Source organism: Bombus huntii, chromosome 15 (assembly GCF_024542735.1).
Source record: "Bombus huntii isolate Logan2020A chromosome 15, iyBomHunt1.1, whole genome shotgun sequence".
Taxonomy (NCBI): domain Eukaryota; kingdom Metazoa; phylum Arthropoda; class Insecta; order Hymenoptera; family Apidae; genus Bombus; species Bombus huntii.
This window is the reverse complement of record NC_066252.1, coordinates 9,229,898-9,250,662: the sequence shown is the minus strand read 5'-3', so window position 1 is coordinate 9,250,662 and position 20,765 is coordinate 9,229,898. Positions and strand designations below refer to the sequence as shown.

General features: G+C 35.1%; 2 protein-coding genes across 3 annotated transcripts in view; both read left to right on the top strand.

The window, feature by feature from the left end:
• The window catches only part of LOC126873919 (calexcitin-2), a 44,292-nt gene extending 28,228 nt beyond the window's left edge, over positions 1 to 16,064 (top strand). The window contains exons 2-7 of the mRNA XM_050635291.1: positions 9,161 to 9,227; positions 12,600 to 12,652; positions 12,847 to 12,966; positions 13,208 to 13,322; positions 14,148 to 14,245; positions 14,336 to 16,064. Of these exons, the coding sequence (XP_050491248.1) occupies positions 9,170 to 9,227; positions 12,600 to 12,652; positions 12,847 to 12,966; positions 13,208 to 13,322; positions 14,148 to 14,245; positions 14,336 to 14,443 (552 nt within the window). The 5' untranslated portion in view covers positions 9,161 to 9,169 and the 3' untranslated portion in view covers positions 14,444 to 16,064. The remainder of the gene's footprint in view (positions 1 to 9,160; positions 9,228 to 12,599; positions 12,653 to 12,846; positions 12,967 to 13,207; positions 13,323 to 14,147; positions 14,246 to 14,335) is intronic.
• A 1,814-nt stretch (positions 16,065 to 17,878) lies between these two features.
• On the top strand, positions 17,879 to 20,536 carry LOC126873918 (leucine-rich melanocyte differentiation-associated protein-like). 2 transcript variants are annotated; one of them, XM_050635290.1, is made up of 4 exons: positions 17,879 to 18,043; positions 19,047 to 19,307; positions 19,430 to 19,690; positions 19,818 to 20,536. In XM_050635290.1, the coding sequence occupies exons 2-4, from the start codon at positions 19,108 to 19,110 to the stop codon at positions 20,050 to 20,052; spliced, it is 696 nt and encodes a 231-aa protein (XP_050491247.1). In that variant the 5' UTR covers positions 17,879 to 18,043; positions 19,047 to 19,107; the 3' UTR covers positions 20,053 to 20,536. The 2 variants fall into 2 exon arrangements, with proteins under 2 accessions (XP_050491247.1, XP_050491246.1); XM_050635289.1 differs by lacking the exon at positions 17,879 to 18,043 and adding an exon at positions 18,065 to 18,561.
• Positions 20,537 to 20,765: the final 229 nt, after the last annotated feature.

The window sequence follows — 20,765 nt, the reverse complement described above, 5'->3', positions numbered from 1 at the left end:
ACAGTTTCATCTTTTTTTTTTTTTTCTTATCGAAACGTTAAAACAGATAGGTTTTATAGTTCTCGCTTTTTAAACAGCACATCATTAGCTGTTAATAGCTTTTGCGAAACTAGTGATTGCAAAGTTTCACCATCTTCTTATTTTGTAACTGTCAGCTGCCAATATCACGACCGCCTCGTGTAAACAACTTTCAATTCTTTTATCGCTCAAGGGATTTCTTTAGCCGAGAAGCAATCCCTATAAAATTGTTTATGAGGCCACGATAGGAGAACGATATCTAAAAAAATATCGTATGTAATTTTTATTATGTTGTTAAACAAATCATAATAATAATCTTGGAAAATGCACGCGCTTCCCTCCACAGAACAGATTTGCGAAAATGAAACAGATACGATATAATTTTTATTCTCCTATAACAGACCTATGATGCTTCCATAACTCCGATATTTATCAGCACTGGCGTTAGACTAACGCATTAAAAAGTCAAACTAATTTTTCTTCCGCTAGGATCGAAGGTGCAGTATATTGAAACCGCTAGAGATTTGCTTTGAAATATTGTTTTCATGGGAGAAACCAGCGGATACTTCGAGCTAAGACATTCTTCTACATGTAGAGAAAATGAAGTTCTATCATTCACATAAATGCGTTGATAAAGACTTTCATCTCTTCACTGTCTGCAGATTCTTTTAATAACTAGAATATGAGCTCTTCACTTGGCATATTTATGAAGACATATAACGTGGAGATTTATTCAAAATTATTACTTTTTCGCGACTACGTATTAGCTCGTTCACATTTATACATACATCTATCTATTCCTGTGAAATTTATAATAAAATGCGATCAATCCTATGCAATCAAACTAATCCCATATCACTAAGAGTATGGCTCGTGATATTACGAACTTCTGCCATCTACATACTTCCTAAATTGTTCAATTATTTTTAAACTTTGATTTTCACTACTTAATTCGTCTCGCTAATCTAACTTCACTATTCTGCCAATCACATACGAGTCGTAGAAACGTCCCATATCGCAGGATATGTTTGAAACGAGTAAGGAGTATAAATTCACGTTGTCGCTTGACCATGTAGACAAATCATAAAACGTTCGTTAACGCAATCCAAACTGGAAATGAAATTGCTCGGAACGTTTTGCTTATTTTGTTTGTCGAGTATTAATGGCCGTCGATGATTTATTCGACACGCTATGGAATCCAGTTCTCATAAGGATCGTCTTGCGACCCCTTTCGTGTTCCTTTTCGCTTTCCCAGTTTATACGATACCTGTTTGAAGAAGAAAGAACCTACGACGCAAAGCTATTTTATTAACGACAACGTTTCTTCCTCTAAGAATAAGTTTCCATCTTATTCCAATTGTAATAATCAGTAGGATAGGGGAGAACCGTAGCTCCACGAGACTTTCATATTTTTTATCGTCTGCAAGAGACGCAATTTAATTTGCACTTTCATTCCTTTGCGAGCGTTAGTAAGACGTAGCATGGAATAAGAGGCTTTCTCGTTTGAAATTTTTCATTTGTCGCTCGAACTGGAGGCACGATCGTGAAAACTGTCCCGTCGAACACAACGGAAAGTGTAGGTAGCTCCGTGAAAATTCTGCGAAATGCTCTTTCTCCTTACACGCACAACGATTATCGTCGGGAAAATTGAAATTCTAATAGTCTCGTCGCGACAAATATCCGCGTCGTACCTAAGTATCGACGCGAGATTTTCGTTTTAAGAGGCATTGCAAAGTTCCTAGCTCGCGCGCAGTGCGAGATTAAATTGCTGAAATTGATTACCATCGACGAGATTGAAAGTTCCAGGGAATTCGTTCCGTATAAACGAAGATTTGCGTGGTTTTAATGCAAATGTAATGGAAAAGTGTTCGCTTCGTATACGACACTAGCAATTATTCGTATCGTGTAATTATCGCCAGAAAAAATTAAAATATAACAATTTTGTTTCGTATCGATGAAAGTTTATGACATACTAACTATTAATACATAATTTTGATTTTAACTTTTATACGAACGAAAAGTTTGCGTATTGCGATTAAGCAGCTTATATCGGGGTTGTAACTAAGGATAATTAAAACGTAATACGTAGCTTGAACATTAAAAACACATTTGATTTAATCGACGGTATTTAGATATAAAATTAATTGTGTACGAAATTTTGTTTTTACCTTTACTATATAAAAAGAGCGTGAAAAGTATTAAATGTGATATTTTAAAAGAGACTATTACAAGCTATAATTCTTTATTAAAAAGGCTTTTGAAAAAAAAATGATCAAATTAATTTTTTAAACCAATGTACATTAAAGCTACGTATAAATATTTATTTATTTTATAAATGCAAAGAAGAAAAAGTTCCATTAAATTTGGAAGCGATGAAGAATACTAGGTTCAAATAAAACTTTTTCTATTTTCTTTACTCAAGTAAACTCACTGTTAATGAAAAACAAATTGATCCGGATTTCCTAGTTTTCTCATTAAATCGTATTTATCGACATTTCGCGGTAAACTAGCGATATCTGTGACGTTAATTCTAAAACGAAAACATTAAACATATCCACGCGCTCCATACTTGTGTGTTTTGTGAAAATTTTGTTATACCAAGTCCACAGTCGTATACGAAGTCGCGGGGGTGAACATACATAGCGTACTTAACGCATATTTCCTTAAAAATGAATAAAACAAGTGCACCTGTAATTTCCATATGTATGCGATAAAAATTAAATCACATTAATAACACAGTAGCATAAGGAAATATACGGAATCGAAAAATTTCACTTTAGACTTCCCGTCTTGTATTTTATTATTTTTTAGCGATTTCGCATATGCCTTTGGATTTTCCGCATGACGCAACGAAACTATAGAGACAATACGATCATTCTAGTGATAACGGCCATGCATTCTACACTAAATTGAACACGATTTTAATTAAACACTGAAAGCGACTGATGAAAGAAATAGATCATGCGTTATGCATCTCTTGCTAGATACGGACACAATTAATAAAGAAGACGGGAAACATATTTTAATATTTTCTACCCGAATCCATATGATAAAATTTTATTTCTCCCCATTTATTTTTTAACATCAAAAAAAAAAAAAAAAAGGATGTAAAAAAGAAATAAGAAAATAACTTTTACGTTGTATCGCTCTACTTTAATTTCTACAACGTTATCCAATATGTATAACCCTCTAACCGTTTGCTTTGATCGACATTGCAAGCCGCACGCATTATCGTTTTTCCGTTTCGCGGACTTTGCGTAGAAAATCCATAATACAGTTCGACCTTTATAGCTCTAACTCTCTCGACCCACCATTATATCTTTCATTGCTCGTTATAATATCCATACAGGTGGCGTGACACACCTTGCGAGCGAATCATCGTGCGACTTTCGATCGGTAAAATTTTATTTCTCCGAGATATTTTATTCCCTGAGATATGTAAATCGTATTACTAGTGGCATAGAAATACGTGTACGTATATTTACGTATTTGCGCCTCTCGTCCAGTTTCGACGGTTCGTACGGTGATCGAGGAAAGAAGTTGGAAGTGGAAGAAATTGGAATCTTTATTCGCTTAAGGATTTCTTTCGAAGAAATACTATTGTAAATCCTACGTCGTAGAACTTGTGGTAATAAAGAAGGAATGTTAAAAAGTAACCCCGAAATATATGGCTCGTTTGAAAATTTCTTCGAACGAAGTATAGCAGTAACAGCAGCTCTGGATTTTTTAGTGCAACGGATATTCATTTGCCGTATGAACCGCTCCGGTGGTAGATTCTTCACATGAAAACGATAAAAAGAAGTTCATACAAACACGTAAAACTATTTCATCCTGTTTTCGAGCTATGGCGTGTTTCTTCTTAAACAAACTGTATCTGCATACGTACACAAGAGGTCTTCGAAATGATCTCTTTTGCATTCGAACACGAGACAAGATTGGAAACGTTTTATCAATCTGTTAGACTCTCCATTTTTCTATGTATTATTCGCTGGATATTGGGTTCTATTTGTAAATGAATAGGTGAAATTACTTCAACTATTTCCACCTTTCGATAGAATTATTCCAATATAAAACTCGCTATAACTCGCACAAACAAGATCGAACAGAGTATACGTTTCTACGAACTTTTCTTATTGCTTTCGTGTCCAGAATCCATGGCCGTATCGGTTGCCCGATACTGCGGGACACTCTGTATATGTATATTAAACAGCAAATAATTTCACCAAGTTTAGCAAAGAGAAACGTCATCTTCTATCAAGATAATGCATACCCCTATACAGGTGTCATATCTTAAAATACAATTTATTACCTCAGCAACGTTATTTGCCAGATTTATATACTTATCGCTGATTCCCATCTATTCTGAGAATTGAAAAAATTCCTCCGGGAAGAAATTCTCGTCAAGAGAGATTATTATTATTTACTATTAGTATTATTTACTATTAGAGATATGTTATATACTATTAATTAGAATTTTACGATGACGGTAATATTAGAAAATAAAAAAATAGTTTACAAATAATATTACCATTTGGAACCTTTCTGACTCTGGTATTAAATATTTGTATATAAAAATGTTCTACCATGTATAATGCGTCATTTGCTTTTATTCAAAATAACAGGGCAGTACGTTTACTTTTTGGTTGTAATAATACTGGAATTAATAATAACGTGAACTCCCATTTGGTAATTACGAGTTTCTGCCAAGTTGCGCCATAACTATACCGGGATTAGGTACTTTTGCCCTCCACCGAGAAATATTTTAATCCAGAGATTTGAATAATGCGTAAGGCTAATTTGAAACTAAATTTTTATATCAATCGTTGTACAGCAACGTAAAACGTTACTCGTTGGGAAACTTTGTTTGCTTTGTTTTAATAAATATCGTAGGAAATAAACACGCGTATCCTAAAATGAAAGTGACTCGTCGGATGGAAGTACAACTAGTCGTTGCGTTTTCTACTTAGAAAATTATCTATATCTATCTTTATCGTAACTTATCTATTATATTTCTCTTTCGATTGATGACACAGTATGTTCCTACGTTACTTTATCTTGTAATTGCTCCACCAATAAAATTCCATATCCAGTGGGCTAAAAATAAACTATACCCTTTCAATCTTTCACGGTCGCGTCTTTATTTAGCGATAAAGGTTTACGATATGCAGATTTAATACCTAGTTTGTCAAATCGTAAAGGAGCCTTCGATATTAATTATAATATTAATTACACGTATCGACGTATGATGCAGGTTTCCATTGAAAATACGAACAAACAAGCTCTTTTGATAACTTACGTTTCAACAAGTCTATAATCGATATCGTCCCATTTTACTCATATCCATTCGAAGCTCTAAAATATTTTATTCGACGCATCAATTTCAGTAACAAAAGAGCAGCAAATAAAAAGCGAATAAATGAACTTAAAAAAAGTGTAGAAAATAGTCCAATATAGCAGCCAAGTTATAGTACACCCCACGAGAATCATTGAGATGTTTTTTTTATTGGAGATCCACGTATATACACGTGTATCTCATCAAATCTGTACAATATTTAGCGTATTGACAGGTTGATATATTGGCAGGAGCAGATAACAAGACTGCAACGTAGGAGCTGGTTTCACGTATATTTTACGTTGCTAGAGAATCGAGGTTGTTCATAGTGTTAGTGGAAACAATGGACTTAAAGCTTACTCTGGATCTTTGTGTTGCATCGCCATATTGTCTGACTGCCTTATCTTGCAGACGTCGCCGAATTTCAAGCACAACAATTTATCGGCTTATTATCTCTTTTACTTCACGCTTCATTTTTTGCTTATAACGTGCATTGAAAGCTTTTATCGATTTGCGATAATTATAATTATTAAAAGTTTTCTCTTTTCTCCGTGTTTTTATTTTTATTTGTTTGTTTTTTTTTTTTTTTGTTTTTTTTTTTTTTTTTTTGGTGGAAGAACTTTCACATTGTTATCAAGTTTCACAGTTATTGACCAGAATTGACTGGAAGTGCAATGCAGGATAATAGCTTGACTGAAAACATTTTTTCACGAAGTAATTTTTTTCAATTAAATTTCTGTACGGCTGCTGGGAGATCGAGAATAAAAGAACAAACATTGTTTCAAAGTATCTGTTATTTTACACACGGCATAAACGGGAGAAAACTTCAACTATACAAGTGCGCTTGCATCCAAGCAAATTGATTATCTACAATTTTAATTGACCCGGCATAATACACACGAACAAACTACGCTGTTTACCGACTTGTTAATTAATCAATTTGAAAAAAACTGGTGTACAGGAATCGACACAAACTATTTCAGTTTACAGTCAAGTTCGATCAATGGGGAAATTGCCTACAAGTTAACCAGTTCCAAGTCGTGGCGAGCTGTTTGCAAACCAGCAACACTTGCACGGCCAATAATGGCGACTAGAAGTTGCCATTAAACTATCCGAACGATGGCAGAAATTCGCTAACCGTTCGACTTCAACAAAGTTCGCGGTCAATTTACTTATTATCAAATTAGAAGATAGTGTATCATACACCATCAACGGTGAAAGGAGCTCTTAGATCGTAAAATCTTCGCTAGTGTTGATTGGCAAATTGATAAACGACGAGTTACATGGAAACGTTCACGAGCACGGACATTTTCAAATGAAAAGATTACCGTGCAACGTTAATCACTTTAAAGATTGACGTCAACATTCACCTTGACGCGATACCACCTTCTAATGATATACAGTTATACACGATTACAATGTTGGCTGTAGCTACTTTCTTGTGGCTCTTTTCAATAGATAGCTATCAGGGCTGATTACTTGTTATTATTTTTTATTTATTACAAATCATACGACGATTAATAATATTCACATCGTACTGAATGATCGTTGCTCGGATTTTCTAGCGCGAGTTAACCACGAACGTCCTTATTATATAATAGGTGGTAATTGGATTACGAGGTTAATTGATCTCTGCTTTCTCTAAACTGAATATCACACGTGCAAATTACAGTGAACGATGATTGAACATTACGAGAAAATGGTAATAAGAAACGCCAGAAGAAAAACCAATAGAGAAAGGAAAAAGTTTTCATTCTTAAAATAGGGGATTTATGGTTTACGCTTTAAAACGTAAATACAGAATTGCTTTGACTTTGATCAATGTCAAAGATTCTAATTTTATCTTGATAAATTCTAAAATATCTTACTGTAGAAATGATTATCGATACTCGCATATTTTCTACGTATAACAAATTAAGACACTATAAGTCATGAATGAAAGATGAATACGATAAATATCGTAGAAGCTATTTCGACGAGTTTATTATCATAAACTACTAGATATTCACTGAAGAGGCTGGAGAAAATAGTCAATAAAATATGTATACGTGAGATTCAAGGAAACCGGTAACCATAAACGTAACAAATTTATTCAGCACACGTGATAACTTGACGGATGATGAAAATTATGTTTCCCAACCAGGCAGTAGATTTTTCCCTAATTGCTTAATATGTTTACGACAAAGCATTCAGATATACTTCGATTCTTCTTAAATACGTCAGAGGTTGATCAAATATTCGATAAAGGAGAATTACCATCGTATTTTACATAGGAATGCGTAATCGCCGTAGGCACATAAGAGTTTCCGAACCTCGATGGAATCGTTATTAATACGGTTAATATTATACCGCAAGTAAAATTCGATGGTCGATGGCATCAAGTACATAGGATTCGACGAAAAGGGAAAGAACAGGCTCCAAGCAACGTTTCGTTTCGTGTGAATCACTTGAGCATAATTTACGTCACGTTACGGTCAATAATACATTCCTGATGTTTGCAGATATCTTAAATTACATCTACAGTATTATTGTGGCATTATAGCGAAATGTACGTCATTAAACGCTCAAATAGACACGTTATCTTCGGTAAGGAAAGGCTTTTAAATCTTATTATATAAAGGGTTGCCTTCTGTGAGTATGTCAGTCATTTCGGCTTGGGGCAAAAGGAAGGACCAACAGCTTTTTTTCCAAAATTTCTCCAACGAATAAACGTAAGACCACGTCTCGTAAAATAAGAGTTGAACAATTTGTAAACTGCTCGTTAAAGTTCTCGTATCTCGCTTAAAATAATCAGGAGACAATTCATTTGATCGAATTTTTCTTTTTTTTTTTTTTGAACAAACACGTTCGATGCTTTCGTTGTAAAGATATCGCTGCTTTGCTTTGACAGTGACACAACTTAGAAAAGTTCATATTTGCTTTCAGTGAAAAGGACAATTCTACCTTATGTTTCTACTTTTATCATGTAAAACGATGTATCTATAATTCCATTAGTTCCGCGTCAGGGGGAAAAATGATCACTTAAGCCGCCATCAATCTGGCTTTAGTTTTGCTCCAAGGCCAGTAAGTAACAACACTGGCACATCTTCAGTTGTTTTGTGACGCTACAAGTGGAAGGTATCGTTTTCGCGAATAGTGATGTATCTCGTGTTAAGTCAGCCTTATAATATCGTTGAAATGACTGGCGAAGATCTCTTGCTAAATTTTTAAACGCATTCGCTCTAGACTTTATATTTCTTGAGCTGCGTTACCGTTAAATCAAAGCAGCCATATACAAGCATAAATTAGACACTTTAGATATCAGGGCAATTATTTGCAATTATTTCAATTCCTTTATTAGTAGAATATATCAGCACCACTACGATAGTGGATAATTGTGGAATATCGAATATGAATATTTTAGTAACAATGAATAATTTTCTCAATTAGAAATTCAAACGTCTGAAGAATTCTCATTATTACGTGAAATAGGTCGCATGTCTAAGAAGGCTCGTTAGCGAATCGAAGGACTGTCACGAAAATAAGATTCGAAAGTTTTTAATTATTGTCCAGATATCGGAAAACACCTGTCGATGTACCTGAATTAAGCTGACTTTGTGTCTTCACGACGGCCTTGTAAATATCGAGGCGTTGTACAAAGCAGCTCGATAAAAAGCAAGCCGCGGTTACTTTTTACTGACGAGATAAAATAAGGGTCGGTCGCTCGAGACAATCGACCCTGATCGTCATTCGATCGGAGAATGAATATTAACATGACACACACGAACGTACGGACACGCTTAACAACTCCCTTGTTCCTCTCTGTTGCAGATTGACAAGATGCCACTGTCAGAGTTCCGTAAAACGAAATTACTCTACGTTTTCAACACCTTTTTCGGTGAGTACACTACGTTTTATCTTGATAGCCTTCGTACTTTGTGTCGATTGTATAAAATCTTAATTTTCCACGGTGTCAATTTGAAAGATCCTCGTCGATTATCCTAGTTAGTAGTTAAGTTTTATTCTGTTTTATGCTTATCGCTGTATTATCTTCGCCTATCGTTGAGCCGCCCCATTGATATCGAGCAATCTGTTTACAAAAGAAGCTCTTAGCTCTTAGTCTTTGCGTTAGAATGACAAATTTTAATTAATTTGTTGCGTCCCGTACTGTGCGTATAGTCTGACGTAAAACCTGGTCGACAATCTAACAAGACGTTTGCTTTCAAAATTTCAAAGCAATTTATTTCAAAGCCACGTTTAAAATTCATTTTCATTTACATTCGCTCCGAGGTGATCGCCGTCTAGTACAAAGAACAAATCAATACGTTCCACGTTTCTTCCAAAGCAAATTTATCAGATAACAGCTTTAATTGGATTTTTCCCCAACTAGAAACACTAAAAAAAAAAAAAAAGAGAGAGCAAAGATCGGGGAAAAATCCGTTTAAACGAATTCATTCCACGCATTCCACGTTCAAAGTTCTCCCCGATATCAAACATGATCGTTAAGCTTCCGAGTAATCCGATTTCATGCCGATCATCACGCATCCCTAACGGCACCTAATTGTGCCAAGAAAATTTCATGGCCACCTTATCAGAACCAACGTTCACGACCATCAACCACAAGACCGGTATAGTTAAGCTTTCATCGCGAATCGGTTACGATTTTTCCCCAAGAAGCGTCGTCAGTTGCCTGGTAACGAAATAACAAAACCGATTGTCGTTCCCTGGATCTTAACGCGTTTCTCGTAGCTCTTCCACGAATCGAGTCGGGTCAGCTAACAATCTTCTTCCATTGGTGGCCCCTTTCGGGGCTATCGCGGAGAGCAGCGCGAACATTCACGCTGCTTCCAGCGAAATGAAATACGGTCCGGAAAGGTTGGAGGAGGAAGAGTAGACGACATCCTCTCGAGGGTATTTTTGGGGGCTGAAAACGGAATCAAGGCTATACAGGGCCGTTTTGTTCGGTCTCTCTATGGCACCTATGTGTTGGAGTGGTTGAGCAAAAGTGAGTCAGGCTGGACACCTATTTATGGTATGAACAGGAGCAGATAAACAATGGACGCGGTTAAGGGGGATGTCTTGTCGCGTTGAAATTACACGTTCACCGTATACGCCTATCGTACCGGAGCAATGTTTCTATGTTCGTCGTATGTGTAACTCGCGGGCAATCATTCATACGACTTATTCGCAGTTCTGTGTATTTTCGAGAAAGGCCATTCACGTAGACGCATACAAGCGTCAAAATTTCTGACAGAGTATCTTCCAGCGTTAAAGTTTCGAAAGTACCTTTGCATGTGTATATAACACATAGATACTTCTCACGGATGATGACAGTGTGGCGGATGGGAATAATAGACTGACGTAAATTTCACGCGTAATTAGAGAACGAAACTTGCGAATAGAATCGGTAAGTGTGGTTACGTGCGCATCGGGAACTGCGTTAGCACGATCAGTCGCGCTATGCGACGATGAGGCTGCCTGTGTGGAGCGTGTGGAGGTCACAGGCGTGTACACGCTTCGTGGCCCTCATTAGCCCCTTACTTTCTTCCCTTCTTTGACCGTCGATCGACTGCTAAACATATCCTGCGGGGCTGTTCTTCGTTGTCGATACGGTATTTCACCGTGACCCAGAGAAGCCATGAACGGTGCGATGAATTGCGAATCTTCGTTTGAAAACTAGTGGTTTATACGTATGCAGCCAAATCGCCCGATTTTGCCATGATTGATTTAATCTGATCGTGACAATAGATATATTAATTCGACAGGCTGCTTTGCGATAATAAATCTTTACGTAATTTACGATTCCCCTGTGTTTCGTGAAATAATTCTCTCTGGACTTTTCTAATTATCGAGGTAAAAATTTAGATATATTCTTCCTTGAGAGAACTGTTGTTTCGTGCGTGATTCGGTAGAATTGTCTTTTTCTAAAGTTCGTACAGTCGCTGTAGATCAAAGTATATATTGCAAATTCTACGTTGTTCGGGAAATTGTTTAAATACAGAGCAGCGAAATAATAACGAAAGGTTGACGAGAATTATTGCACGATATTCCGATACTAGGTCAAAACGTAGCGTAGAAGCTATATTAGACAGATACACGTGCCTCCTAATCAATTTAACATCAGATAAAAGATCCCCATAGTTTAGCGTCGTACGGAACCACCAGATATCTAGCGTGTTCCCAATCGTTCGTTCTGCTAAATTATTTCATCGTGACCTCGGTAAAAATTGACTGCCGTCGGGTTTCGCAATTGTATATTTTACATCGTCGAATCGTAATCACTATTTGATAAGACGATCGAGGCAAAACCACGCGGAAGAGAATATAAACAAAGAGCAGGAAAAATAGAAGAAAGCGAGAAGAAGAAGAAGAAAAATGAAGACGGAAGGGAACAGTAGGCGAAATAAGTAGAAAAGCATCGAAAGAGAGAGGGTTCACTCGGCAAAATTGGAATTAATAAACGGCATGAATCCCGGAGGAATCTAAGGATAGTAGGTGACACCTGAAAAGGGGCAGAAAAGTCGACTTGCGAAATTGGGTCGACTTTGCGAAAACTAATGACGTCCGATTCAAACGTCGCGAGAACGACAACGACCTTGCTCTGAGCGATGAATGGCACGATCGACGAGAGACCGTCCTTTCCACCGGTCTAACGTCAGATCTTGCACACAGCTCTTGCTGGATACAGGCCAAAATACCATCCCTCTGGCTACCCTTATCTTATTCATACCCATATTTCATTACATCGATTCCTTGTCACGTGTTCTGCCTACGTGATCGAGCCCCTTTTCCCCTGTGAAAAGTTTTCAACGAGGCACGGGAAGGTTTTGTTTCGATCATCGACGCGTGCGAAACGATAAGCTGACGAGGCTAACGCTACCCCAAATGGCCGGTGTCAACTTAATGCGGCAATGCCTTTGACACTATCCTGACATAAACGTTGAACGTTCCACTACCCTTTTTTTCCCTTGGTCTCGTGCCAGATACCAACTATGTACTTCTTTCTCACCTTGTCCTTCCCTTCTGTCTGCCCAATTTCTGAGAAGATCCAGTCATGTCGTATATCGAGGATAGTAATGGCTCGCTCCGACTGTACCAGTCGAACGAACTACGAGCTACGTTGTAGTTGTTCGCGATAGCTTCGAGCTTTCATTGATCAAAGATTAATGGAGTGGACAGAGTCGGATCGGAAGGGAATTTTCGCTATTTTGTTATCTTACTTTCTGCTGAAAATAACATTTATATCTATACTTTCTTTTTATGTTCCTAGATTTCAATCAAAGTGGTGCGATTGATAAGAAGGATCTAGATCTTGCTATACAAGTAAGCATTCGATATTTTATTATTTAGTCATTTTCAGCTTTGACCGTCGAAGAAACGATACAGTTAATTAAAGAGTAATGTTGAGATATAGTAACAAATATTCGACTCTTTCGTAGAGACAGCAGTTACATTTTTCAAACTTATTTCATATTTTAGAAAATGATATTTACACGATTCTTTTCACTTTGTTTTAGCGAATCAATGAAAACAGAGGTTGGTCTGCCGATAATCCCAAAGCTCAAAGTATAAGGGATACTTTGCTTAAAATGTGGGATAATTTGAGGCAAGGAGCTGATACAGATCAAGACGGTCAGGTAAACGAATTCCTATCGAATATAAAATTTACTGTAGTTGTCCTGGTCTTCTATCTCAATTATATTTTAAAGATTTAATTACACGTGTTTCGTTTGGTCTCGTCGAGTGATGTAAAATTGTTGAAATTCCAGTGGAACTTTGCTGTACGGTATTCGAAAGAAACGACTCAAAGCTGCTTTTGTTAGAAGATCCGAGCAGAAACATCTGACTCATACTTTCTGTTTCTCCTGTTTATTTCAGGTTAGTCGAGATGAATGGTTTTCACTGTGGGAAGAATACGCAAAAAATCCATCGAACCCATCCGAATGGCAACAAGCATACATGTCTGTGACGTTCCAGTTGTTCGATGCATCTGGTAAGTTTATCATACTTTCAGTTCCCAGAATGATGAAAAAAAATTCGGATACACTTTTTCCAATATCTTGAGAAATTTCGTTAAATATTTATGAAAGAATTTCGCAACCACGCCATACTGAAACTTTCAAAATAATAAATGATGATCAATACAAAAATATTCGGAGCTTGTTTACCAAGTCCTGCGATATTGAATTTCAGAAATACCTTCGCTTCTTACATACGAGTATACTGATTTCCTTTTTATATATTTATTTACAAATGATAGAGCAAAAAACTATGATTATTTAACTAGAACTATTTCTTAATAAATTAATATATTACAACTAGAGCAACTAAATCAACTCGTAACGACCAACGACAACGACAACCTTTTCCAACAAAACGTCCCTTTTTAACGATTTTCGTGCTCCCATCACACGCACGTTTTTACAGTCGTTCAGGACCAAATATGATCACGTTGGCCTATCCAGGTGCCCCTTTTCCGAAAGGACCACGGGCATGTCGCTGGGCCCGATGATCCATGGGGATTTCCCATCCCTTCAGCATTTTCCTCTTTTACTTGCATTGTACTCCGTACTTCCTACAAGTTGATCGAGTTTTACATGATTATTTCACGACACTACGTATTACGCTCTTTTTTTATATTGATCTATCCACTTGAAAAAAAATCTGACGCAAGTAAAGAACGTTCTAAGAAAGTTCTACGTAGTTATAAGGTATTTGTCGCTTAGAAATAAACGAATCTTGTAACGTTACTTTAATGCCACTTTCAATGAGCAAATTGACGACTAACCAAAAGAATGTGCCGTTTTCTGTTGGTCAGGTGACAAATCGATCGACGAGAACGAATTCTGTAACGTGTGCAGATACCACGGTGTCGCAGAGGCTGAGGCCAGGGAGGCTTTCAAAAAATTAGGAGTCGTAAGTGAAAATCACGCGACAGATTCGTACAAAGGATACGACGCTCAGGGGCGGAACATTAATTCCATTGAATCGTTTCTCTTTGTACAGGGACAGGAAATTACCTGGGATAAATTCACCAACCTCTGGAAGCAATATTTCTCCTCGGACGAGCCGACCGCAGCCGGAAACTTTATTTTCGGAAAAACTTCCTTCTAACTCGCTTTGCCTCGCGGAAAACCGACCGACGTACATAAATATATACTATACTCCCTTGCGTCGCATTCTACTCTTCATTCAACTGATTTCTCACGGTCAATTTACTCGAGCCCCAGATTACGAGACAAGCCAAGCTCTTTTTGTTCGACAACGAATAATAAAATGCAAATATTTAATTTCTTAAAAACCATTCGTAGGATTACCATCATCTGCACAGATCGATTGTTCTTTCATTTCCTCCTTTCTTCTTTTGACGATTGTAAATAATCGTCTGCGCGATTCCAGTTCACGAATCAAGATGCGTTTGACAAATAAATATCATTTCGTTCGCGCAACAGCGAAACTCCTTTTACCGCGCGCGATACGCTCGCGGTAATTAAAATATAATCTCATTGTATGTTTGTATCTGTAGCGTATTTAAATGTAAGAAAAACGAACTATAATGATCGTGACCTGTGCAAGTCTCCTTCACGTCCAGTGGCAAGATCGTTGTGCTTTCGAAGCGGTGAAAAATCGAACGATCGATTTCCGTTCGACTCTGGCAAACAAAATATCTCCCTCCATTGTTAAACAGACGGTATTTTCAGAGTTTAAAAACGAAATTTGTTCAGAACAAAAGATACCCGCATATATATATATATAAAAATATAAAATAGTTCCAGCGTTTTCGTGTAACGTTGAAGAAGAGATCGACGTGGAACAGTGTTAAAAATAATTAAAAAGAAAAAAAAAATGAATATGTCTTCTTGTAATCATTGGCAGAAATAAACTAGAGACGGATTAATCAAACAAACGTTGGCTTAATTATCGTGTAAGGAATATCACTGAGATGAAGTATTATATTTTAAACGAGTTTCAATATTGCCCTAAATGTGTCTTGTATAGACATTATATACGCTGTTATACCGAGGAATAAAAGATACACACGTATATCAACAGAAATATACACTTATATATATATACATGTGTATGTGTATGTATATATGTGTATATATATTTGAATGACAGTTTTCAATAAATTATATTCAATAAATATAATTATGAGGTTTTTAAAATTTAATCGATGTTGGATCGACGACGCAGAATCGAAGAATTAAACAATACCGGTACGTATTTGAGTTTTAAGCCATTTAGTCTTCTATTGCCCGATACTTTGACATTATGTTACTGTACAGTTTCCTCTGTATTATCTTCAATTCTTTAAATAACATTTCCAAAGTCGATGTTATTGAATAGACATTAAGGAGAAAAAATATTCGACATATGCAACAAAATAATAGCTATAATATTAATAATAATTTAATGGGCACTAGGAGTTTAACGAATTTGAGTAAAATTTCAAATATTCGCGTTCGTATTTGTACACATGCTTTAACTACAAATTTAATATTTTCATATCTTCTATCTGAATTAACAGTTCGTCGGAACCTTTTATTTAAGCGAAATTGTGAAAATAAAGAAAAAACATGAACGTGTATATGAATACGATTGTGAGACGTTTAGTTACATCTTTGAAAACTTTCTTGCGCTTGAAAGTATTGAACAGCAACGTTGTTCCGCGACTTAATATAGTCTGTCATGTAACTCTGAATGTACAATAAAAGAAAGTTGAAAACGATAACACGGCAATTGATTTCCTCGATTTTCAATCAACACGAAATACATACAATGAATAACATATTATTAAACCTTATCGTTATTCGTGTGTTATTAATGCAAAATAATTAATTTTTTTTCTTGGAATATTTAAAATATATACGTAAAATTTCTTATAAATGAAGCTATAATTGATAATTTTTCATGACAAAATAAACAGAATGCAAACCACATTTTTTTTCAAAATTTCAAGAAGGAAAAAGGCAACAAATGGGGCAAAAACGATAAACAATATAAAAGAACGAAGATACGTCGCATAATTTGCATCGAATGTGTTAATGACTCGTCTGACACTTTATCAACAAGTGCACAAGCACGCCTTAAAGCCGGTTCACTTGAAGATGAAGATTGCAATAAAAATCAAAGAAAAAAAGACAGAAATGTAGCAGATTTTACCGCCAATAATCATCTTCTGTTTATTATGCCATTAGTTAAAACCAGATCCCGATACATGGCATTACAATAAACATTATTGTTATTGAAACGCTATTTGTTATAGACTATCGTACTAAGAATGAGTCGAGACGTTGCAAGAAGGTGCAAATTGCCTCGTAGGTGATTTACATTGTACGGGGGAGTGGTGTTACAGGAGCGACAGAACGAGTGTTCTATTCGTATGCGTATCGCTGCAAAATTTTCAAATATTCGTCATAAATTTCACCGTAGAAGGCATGACGGTGTTGTAAAATTCGCTTTGGCGCTTGCTTTCATTATCAGTCACTGCCCGTTGAAAATACGCGTGCAAATACACGCGTCGAAGTGTTGTGAACATATAGAGTCGGGCATAATCTGTTACAGGCAACCGCACTATACACGACGATAAATCCTGACCTATTGTTTAATAAAGCGATTGTTCTAACGAAAGAGAATAATCGACGAAAAAAGACAAAAGCCGTCGCTAAATTTTTTGTCACGAATTTTATTAGACAAACGATAATTATGACAGCCGATTATCGCCAACACGTGTGATACTGTTGTTCGACATATAGCTTATATGTAGATATTAATGGTGTTACTGACTGTCTGTGAAACGTGTCGATAACGATACCAGCAATGTTATGTAAAAACTAAATGCACATTAGCTCTTTAAATAAACATGTATATGGACTTTAATTCTATAATGAATTATTATTCCCATTACGTCTTGTTTGTATTTCGTTAGCATAATCTCCCTGGTGTAATATAATGTTGTGGTTGTGGTAGATCTTTGTGATGTAAGATACATCTTTCTGGCGTGAGAGAAAGATGGCTTTACATATATAAATTTGTTTAATACATTAATACAAAGGGATTATAGTATTATTTGCCGTAATATACAGGTAAAATAGATATAAAGGTTAAAGGTGCGTGTGTGTAGATGGTAGAACTTAGCAAAAGTATTATTTTTCTCGAATTAGATTTGAAAACGCTGACACACGATTAAATAATATAAACGAATGTCGTAATTTTTATATTACGAATAAAAATATGAAAATTCTAACTACAAATCTACCACAGCCATAGCATTCTAATTTAAGATCATGGTCTTAGATCATTAAATATCTTACAAACGTTACTTTATTTTCATCCTTACCTTACTGAAGAAATTAATGAATCGATGGAAAATATAAAAATTTAAACTTTAGATCGATCATTTTTATATAATACGCATTCTACGAATGTCATCTCACTTTCTGCTTTAAACAGCAATAATATACTTGTTTCAGCTCGTTCCAATAAAAAAAATAATGGTACATGACGCACGATTACCGCCAAACTGAAAAATACAGAATGATAAAACGATTAATCGATGTCATAAGACGTTTCGTTCGATTCTCAACCATGTTAACAGTTTACAAGCATTCGAAATGGTAACGCAGCACCATCTCACTACAATACAGTGTTCGAAGTTTCATAATCTCATTCGGTGGGAAGATTTGAAAACGAGATATGCAGGAAAATTCGGTAAGTCCTTCGTATTATATATTTTTACTTGTTCATCTTGGCTAATGATTAACATTTCACTTACGCTGTTAATACATTACCTAGCATTTTAAACATTACGTAATGTTCTATTTCTAACCTCAATGTTTCCCGTTTCGGTTCGAACCACTCACAATACAGATAGTATTTTAATTGCGAATCGGTTTCGCCCATATCTTATCGTTAACTGCCATCAGATAAACGATAAATTTTATGTACTATCTTCGCGGATGAGAGCTCAGTATCATTCAAACTGCAGGAAGACTCACTATGGTTGACCTAATCACTACATGCATTGCATATTACACTGAAGCCTTACAGCCTTACATGATCTTCTATTTACGCAATATTATCTTTCAATGCAAGCTGTAGCTTTAACCAATGTTAGGGTGAATAGTATAGGTAAATGTAGTGAGTGAAAAGTGTATTGCATGATCCTAACGCGTTGATTGTTCGTTTGAAGTTACTGCCCTGTATTGTGATACAAGTCGAGGCATAATGTAAGTATTATGATTAAGTGTGTTTTCGTGAGACTTTTTATCAGTAACTTATTAATCATTCCAAGATGTCCATTGAGAATTTATATACTTGTAAATTTTCTAAGATGGATACATTCATATAGGTTTCTTAGTATTAACGAATGAGAAGATTATCAAAATTGTGTATGTGTAATCTAACTTTTAGGAATTTCATATTTCATAATCTAACGCATCTGTGTTCAAAGAAGTGTATACTAAAAAGGGGAAAAAAATAAGCTGCCTGAAATAAAATGTTCACAGTGTTACTATTTTTACTAATGTTGATAATCAATATTTTTGTAGTTTAATGTTAACTTTTAGTCATACATATACTAATATATAATTTTCAAATATAAGTTGTATACATTTTATATCAGAGAATATCTTTACATTTTTTTTTCCTTAGTTTTTCTCTGAATCAGAGAATATTGGATGTTATTGCATTAAATAGAATAACCTCTTTGCAGGTTGGATTACACTAATGAGTTAGAATTGCAAAAAGAAGCAGACGAAGTGGAACAACTTGCTATGACTTCCTTAGGAAGACTAATATTTGTAGATTTACATTGTAGACATTCAAACTCTTTATCTTCAGATAAACCATCTGTAGATGTTGTTGATTCCTTATCACTTGCTTTTGAAAACCTTTTTTATATGCCATTTGACATTATTGAAAATTATAGTAATACTCTCCATACACTGGATATTAGTCATAATAAGTTTAGTAGGTATGTATTATTTGACATATTTATGCGTGTAATACAATTGTACATGTATAAATTAATGTTCATGTTTAAGTGATCAAAAGCCATACAATCAAATGAGATTTCTTTTCCTGTTACACTTTTAGAAATTTACAATTTTTGGCAGAATTTGAAAATTTAACATCTTTAAACCTAGACCATAATAACATAGATGATCACACAGTTTTTCCACATATGCCAAAACTTCAGCTTCTGTGGTTAAATCATAATAATATAGAAGAATTGTACCCATTTGTTAAGAATCTCTATGAGAGTCTACCCAACCTCAGATATTTGTGCCTTATGGGAAACAAGGCAGCACCAAGTTATTTAAATGGTGGTACCTTTTATGACTATCTTCAGTACAGGTATGAACATAAAAAGCAATTAGAAATATATCAACTGCTTTAATAATAACATAAATAATAATCACATACGTTGAATATATGCTGATTACATATACTTTACTGTTATAAATATTTTTATAAAAAAAAGGTTATACGTCATATCTTGGTTCCCTCATTTGGTACATCTGGATGATAGAGCTGTGACTCCAGAACAACGACAGGAGGCAAAAAGGCTTTTCAAGCGACCACTGTTAGAGAATCTAACTGAAAATGCTCCTCTTCCAGAATGCATTAAACATCTACACAACAAAATTGCAAATATATTTTCAAAACCTACACTGCCTTATAAGTTGAAACCAAGAGGTACAAACTTTGTTGTTTAAGACAGTATTATCTTAGTAATATGGTCTTGCTTGAAAGCTGTTCATTTTTGTCACAGTAAAAAATATTTGTGGGAAGGTAGATATACATTTTTTATTTTACATAGGAACAAATACACAGAAGCAACCACATAGGGCAGTAACAAAACAAGTGTATTGTATAATTTAATACAGTATAGAAGAAATTGCGTACATATGTTAATCTTTTTCATACTTGGATCTAATTAATACGATTGGCTTGTTTACATAGAAAAAAATAATTTTACAATGCATACGAACTCAACAAGGATGTATTTAATTATACAATAATTGTTATTAATTAATAGAACTGAACTACTATTCAGGAACTACATACGTTTAATTTTGCAATAACTTTTTGTAAATGTTATGTTACGTACTTATATAACGCATATACTTGTATTTTTTCAGAAATATTTTATACCAATGTCTATAATAAATAAAAATAAGTCTTCATTACGAAACTATATACAGCCTGTTTTTAATCAATAGCTTTCTATTTATCCCAATCGTTTGTTTTTCAAAATAATTTTTAGAACATTTTAACAATTTAACTTGTTTATTATTTAATGTTTTTGTATAATTCATATTTTGTTCTCTTCATTTTTTAGCCCTTCTTGTTGAATCTTTATTCAATCAGATACGTTTAAATATATGAATATCATGAACTTAAACAATTCTGTTCCTTTTGTTATATA

Excerpts from the sequence above, each read along its gene's own strand:
- LOC126873918 (XM_050635289.1), top strand. Across the intron at positions 19,308-19,429 it reads AGTCATAATAAGTTTAGTAG|AAATTTACAATTTTTGGCAG; the intron begins GTATGTATTATT and ends TTACACTTTTAG. Across the intron at positions 19,691-19,817 it reads TATGACTATCTTCAGTACAG|GTTATACGTCATATCTTGGT; the intron begins GTATGAACATAA and ends TATAAAAAAAAG.